This window comes from Octopus bimaculoides, chromosome 24 (genome assembly GCF_001194135.2).
Source record: "Octopus bimaculoides isolate UCB-OBI-ISO-001 chromosome 24, ASM119413v2, whole genome shotgun sequence".
NCBI lineage: Eukaryota > Metazoa > Mollusca > Cephalopoda > Octopoda > Octopodidae > Octopus > Octopus bimaculoides.
This window is the reverse complement of record NC_069004.1, coordinates 25,974,084-25,980,819: the sequence shown is the minus strand read 5'-3', so window position 1 is coordinate 25,980,819 and position 6,736 is coordinate 25,974,084. Positions and strand designations below refer to the sequence as shown.

The 6,736-nt window shown below is 40.3% G+C and overlaps 1 protein-coding gene across 1 annotated transcript in view; it reads left to right on the top strand.

Moving 5' to 3' along the window:
• The window catches only part of LOC106879922 (uncharacterized), a 44,400-nt gene that overhangs the window by 31,879 nt on the left and 5,785 nt on the right, over positions 1-6,736 (top strand). Inside the window, exons 8-9 of the mRNA XM_014929675.2 lie at positions 445-1,729; positions 2,865-3,196. Of these exons, the coding sequence (XP_014785161.2) occupies positions 445-1,729; positions 2,865-3,196 (1,617 nt within the window). The remainder of the gene's footprint in view (positions 1-444; positions 1,730-2,864; positions 3,197-6,736) is intronic.

Here is a 6,736-nt window from a genome sequence, read left to right as displayed (position 1 = left end):
CTTCTCCCTTTCTCCCCGTCTCCCTCTCTCTCCTCTTCTCCCTCCTTTCCTCTATTCCTTATCCTCTGTCTCCCTCCTTCTCTCTCTCCTGCCTGCCTGCCTCCCTCCCATCCTCTTGTTTGCTTCAAAAAACTAGCCCCTTTAATCTGGCTATTAATTTACTCTCCTGTAAAATTAAAAAAATTAAAAAAAGAAGACATGTTATGATTTTATTTACTCCCTGTACCCAGACTTTGTGGACACCCTATAAAAAGTATAACCAGTTTATTGCAGATGAATTTTAACACCAAAATCTTATATGGACCCCGCCCAAAACCATATAGACCCCAGCTGAGAATCACTACTTTAAATGATACCTCTTTGAGCTAAAAGTCCTGTGCTTAACTGTTTTCTTTTTGTTTGTTTTTGTTGTTGTTTTAATATTGTTTAAATATAATTTTCTAGGCTCCAAAAGGGCTACCCTTGAAGGAAATATAGCACACCACAAGCACCAAGAAATGCTGAAAGAAAACCAGTTTATAGAAAGAAATGCTGAAGAAAAGGGCACACTTGATTTCAGTAACTGGATGAAGGATGTGGAGGAACTGAAACCTGAAAATTCTTCAACCCCATATCGTTCTTCAAAAAGCTTAAACCATAATGAAATCACCCCTTCTGTGATAGATGAAGATCTGTTATTTCTGCCTGCCGTTAAAATGAAGGACAGGCAGCATGAGCCAGTTTTGACTAATGATTTGTTCTCAAACCCTGAAGACAGTTCTGTTGTGATACTGGAGCCAGATCCTCTTGAAGGCGTTACTACTAAAAAGCCTGAAGAGTCTAAATGTGCCCCAGATGTTGGAATTGCAAAAGCTCGCTCTACGCTGTCTGTTGAGGAGCAACAACACGATGGTGATGGTGATGGTGATCATGCTTGCAACCAGTTTGAAGATGGTGACAAGACAGCCAAAGATTTAAAGACCAGCAAATTCACTTCCATTGAGGATTCAAAGACTCCTGTAGAATCTAATTTATATATTAGCAACAATACTGAAGACACAACTGGTGATAAATTATTCCATAACAAGAGCTTAGACCTGGAAAACACCAGCTCGCCAAACGAAAATCTTAATGATAAGGCTGATGACTATCTCCTAACAGAGGCTGTAGCGATAAAACATGATAACAGCTTTCTTTGTAAAACCAAGCTCTGTTCAAGAACACAATCTGTTGGTTCTGAACTAACTTTAGTTGAATCTAAGATGAAAGCCCTTCAAGTAGACTGTGAACTGCTGCCCAGTGAATTTGGTTCCGACAACAATCTTGACAGTGGACGCTTTCATGAGAATGTAGTGGCTGCTGACAGTATAGGTGATGTTAATGACCGCAAGAAGACTCTGACAAGAAAACGTGGAGTTGATAAGAAAGAATCCAACGTTAATCTTATAAACAGAATGAGTGTTTCCCTGACTGAGTCGGTTTCCAAACAAGCCCCTCCATCAAACTATAAATTACGGCGGAGAAGGAGTTTCAAAGCACTGCCTCCCAGGAAAATGTGTTTTGAAAAATCCAAAACGGATAAAATGCTAGCATCCTCTGAAGACTCTGAAGAAGACAGCTTTGAACTTTTGGAGAAAGAAATTCAAAAGTCTTGTCAAGGAAAAGATTACGATGAAGACCTCCTTGACAGTGGTGATATATTAAGCTCTTGTGGCAGTTCAAAAAAAACTGAAGATATGCTGCAAAAGAGGTTAGTATTAAATTAATTAAAAACTACAATCAATTTTTTTTTTTTATGCTTATTTTAATTTCGATTCCCACTTAAACATGGATGTCCTGTTAAAGCAAGCTATACAGTGGTAGATACCATGAAAGAAACTCTCATATTTGACTTTTGTTTATTCTTGTTTATATCACTAGCGGCGAGATAAATTTCTGCCATCTCCAGTGCTGAAAGCGACAGAAAGCGCATCTGGCTATAGAATACCTGTCTCAAATTCCATTTAATTAACGCAGGCATAGAAAAGTAGACGTTAAAAATGAACAGCAATTATTCTGTGTATGTCAGCCTTAACTTGTATCTGGGAAGTAGTAGATCTGCAGCCAGTGATTGAGCTCTCTTCACCTTGAAGGTTGTTGTTATATGGACTGTTGGATTTGTGTGTTGTTCGTCTGAGGTCCCATGTTTCAATGTGGTTCGTCTGAAGTCCTTGTTTCGTTGTTGTTTTGAATGACTGTCGAAGTGGAATGTTATTGATATATATGGCGAGGACAACATTCTTGTTTCTTAATAACGAACATTCGGTGAATGCGTTCTTTGTTTATAATTAATAAATAAATGTAATAACTAAGTTGTACAACTCGTTGTCTTTTCTCTGCGAGTCCCCCGAGAGGAATACAACAGTTGTGAAGGGTGCCAGTGCCTGAGATGGCTACTCTGTCCAAAAGTATAGAAGAGCTGGGGGAATATATCACTAGGAAGAGTTGGGGTGCGGATGAGGAAATCCGATGTCCGTCATCATCTGATTTACTTACTGCGTGTGTTTTTGTGTTTTTACCCTTCTGAGATTATCTTTTTCTTCTTATCATCTGGGTGGTGTCCACTCTGCTGAGTGGTTAGTGTTATGAAGGGCATCCAGCTGTAAAAACCCTGCCAAAACAGACACAGAAGTCTGGTGCAGGCTCCTGCCTGGCCAGCTCCTGTCAAACCATCGAACCCTTGCCAACATGGAACATGGATGTTAAACGATGATGATGATGATGAGAGATTCAGGAAATACTAAACTTTGCCTCCCAGCATCTTTTATCATCTGAATATACTCTGTTTATAAGTTTTTATGTTTTCACCGTTTAAAAATTATTATTTTTTTTTTGATTTTTATCAGTTTAGTAATCCAGGATATAGGAGAATCTCCAAACGATAATAAAAACCAGCTGAGCAAATTGGCTTTTGATAATGTTCCTGTCCTCGATCCTCGTCTTCACGAGACAGTGATTTCTGAAGCTGTACTTAAAACATCAGTTGTCAAACATCTGTCTCCAAACTACCAGAAAACAGCTATGCGAAATAGCCATATTCAGCGTAACAAGACCAAGAGTGAGATGGATGACGTCCCTGAGGACAACGAATCAATTCAAGAAAACCTCAGCAACCTCGATGAGTTCACGGACGGAGAGTTTTCAGGAATGTGTGTCCACAAGGATGGATCCTACATTGGTAAGAACAATTTTTGTATCTTGATTTGGTTGACAGATAGAAGCAAACAAAATACCCTGTGGCATTTAATTACAGCATGGAGTTGCATGGCTTAATGATCATAAGATTGTAGTTTCTATTCCTGGTCTGGGCGATGTGTTGTAGTCTTGAGCAAGGAGTGGCTGTGTGGTAAGTAGCTTGCTTACCAACCACATGGTTCCGAGTTCAGTCCCACTGCGTGGCACCTTGGGCAAGTGTCTTCTACTATAGCCCCGGGTCAACCAAAGCCTTGTGAGTGGATTTGGTAGACGGAAACTGAAAGAAGCCCGTCGTATATATATGTATGTTTGTGTGTCTGTGTTTGTCCCCCCAACATCGCTGGTGTGTTTACATTCCCATAACTTAGTAGTTTGGCAAGAAGGACCAATAGAATAAGTACTAGGCTTACAAAGAATAAGTCCCGGGGTCAATTTGCTCAACTAAAGGCAGTGCTCCAGCATGGCCGCAGTCAAATGACTGAAACGAATAAAAGAATAAAACACTTCATTTCGCTTTGTTCCAGTTCACACAACTGATAAAAATGAACAATCAAAAGGCCGTGGTTTCAATTCTTCAGCTGGGCGATGTGTTGTGTTCTTGAGCGAAATACTTCATTTCATTTTATTCCATGACCAAAATGAGTAATCCTGTGACACGCCAGCATGGAGGTGCATGGCTTGGTGATCATAAGATTGTAGTTTCTATTCTTGGACTGGGTGATGTGTTGTGTTCTTGAGCAAAATATTTCATTTCACTCTGTTCTAGTTCACATGGCTGATAAAAATGAGTAATCGAAAGGATGTGGTTTCAATTCTTGGACTGGGCGATGTGTTGCATTAAGCAAAACACTTCATTTCACATTGTTCCAATCCACTCTGCTGGCAAAGGTGAGCAATCCTGCAATGGACTGGCATCCCATCCAGGGAGGAATGTATATGCCAAAGAAACCAGGAACCTGGCCCTATGTTCCTTATGGAGTAATGTCGTCATTATCATCATCCAGTGTTTTCAATCCGGGTTTTGTCCCCGTTAATGGGGGCAGCCAGATCTACCTCAATGCCATAGCAACTGCCCTCACACCATCTCGCCATCATGCCTGGTTTTGGGTGTCTTCCTTTCTCAAGCCAACCCTCCCAATCTCCTCCTCCATCCGTCCCCTTCACGTTCTCGACCATTTGACCCATTACCTACCAGTGATCTCATATGAGATCACTTAAAAATTACAAATTTCTTAATTATCTGTCAATATTTACACATATCTAACCTTTTTGCTATATCTACTAGGTATATTTCTCTGATGTTCAAATGAGGTTTGCTAATTTTTCACCCGATATCTCGCTTATTTCTATTTAAAGTGCTATTTTGAAATGTTATTTTGATCATTCCAGCATGTTTCTAAGGCTGTTTTATGCTAGAAATCAAAGTTGCATAAAAAAAAAAATTCCAGTTAATAGAGTTATGGAAGGTAATGGGTTAATTACAACCCTTTACATTCTGAGTTCAAATCCTTCCAAGGCCAGTTTTGCCTTTCGTCCTTCTTTCCAAGGTTGATAAGAATAAAAAAAAAAAAGCACCTGCGAAGTACTGGGGCTGGTGCGATTGACAACTGTCCCTCCCACAAATCCATGTGCAAACTCCACCTCAGTAAATGAAACATGAAGAGACTACAAAGGAACATGGTGGTGGTGGTGGCGGCAGTGGCAGTGGCGGCGGCAACGGCGGCGGTGAAGAAAGAAGGGGTGAGGATGAAGCAGTGCATCTGTTGCTGTTCACCCTGGCCCCCTTAACCACAAGGATTGACATAATCAACTGTACCCTACCTCCTCCACCAACTCCAAATTTAAGACATTGTACATTATTAATAGGATTGCTATTAATAACCAATCCTACCTTTTTTATTTTTTATCTTTGTTTCAGTTCTCAGACTATGGTCATGCTGGGGCACCACCTTGAAGGGTTTTCCATCAAACAAATCAACCCCAATACTTGATTTAAAAAAAAATTCTGATACTTATTCTATAGGTCTCTTTTGTTGAACCACTAAGTTACAGGGGACACAAATGAACCAACACCAGTTGCCAAGGATTTAAGTATGGCTGTGCATCTAAGGAGTATACTTTGAAACTATATGGTTCCTGCATCTTGAGTGCCCTGGAGCAATATGAAATAAAGTATCTTGCTCAAGAATACAATGCACTGCTAGGAATTGAACTGACAACCTCACAATTGTCTGCTGTATACCCTAACCACGAAGCCACATGTCTTCACCAGTGTTGAACACAAACAAACCAACACCGGTTATCAAGGATTCAAGTATGGTTGTATGTCTAAGAAAGATTCTTTGAAACCATGTGGTTTCTGGTTCAGTCCTACTGCACGCTGTCTTGAGTGGCCTGGAGCAATGGGAAATGAAGTGTCTTGCTCAAGGACAAAATGTACTGCCTGGAATTGAGCTGATGACCTCACGATTGTCAACTGAATACCTCAACCACTAAGGCATGGGCCTTCATCACTTAGTTACAGGAGACACAAACAACCCAACACCAATTGCCAAGCATGAAGTTTGTTAATAACCATAAAAAATGGCAGAAACAGGAGGTGATATCCCTTGTGCATTGCTTTCTATGTACCTATGACCACCTTTACATTACATAATGACCCTCACTCCCTATGGAGAGTAGGCCATCAAAGGCTTTTCTCCATTGTTCGACTCTGGTCCGTCTTTTCTGCTGCTCTCCTGCTAGATCCCTGCTTTTTCAGCTCTGTCTCAATATTATCCCACCTTCTACCATAAAAAGCTGTTTGGTCAATATTTTTCCGGTAAAATTTGGGAGATGGAAATTGTGTAAAGCCTATCATGTGTGTCTTTTGTCTTTTAATCTTTTACTTGTCTCATTTATTAGGCTGCGGCCAGGCTGGGGCACCGCCTTGAAGAGTTTCAGTTGAACTAATCGACCCCAGTACTTAATTTTTTTGAAGCCTAGTACTTATTCTGTTTGTCTCTTTTACCAAATCCCTAAGTTATGGTATGGAGACATAAACATGCCAACACTGGTTGTCAAGCAGTGGTGGGGGACAAATACAGACACAAAGACACACACACACTCACATGATAGGCTTCTTTCAGTTTCCATCTACCAAATTCATTCACAAGGCTTTGGTCGGCCCAAGGCTATTGGAGAAGAGACTTGCCCAAAATGTTGTGCAGTGGAAGTGAACCCAGAACCATGTGGTTGGGAAGCAAACTTCTTACCACACAGCCATGCCTGTGTGTTTCCTCAATCTATTTTGGCAAAAAAATGTATGTATTGGCAAGAAAACTGATAAAAAAAGAAACCAGTTCATTTGAACAAAAATACTTTGTGCTATTTATCCTGCCCAAATTATATTAAATAACTGCTTAGTATTCCAACTGGCATCCCTCCATTATTAACTTCCAATTCCACATGGGTTTACTTTGTCTTTCAACCTTGCAATGTCAATGAAATACCAGACATATGCTATGGTTGACTTAATTAATTA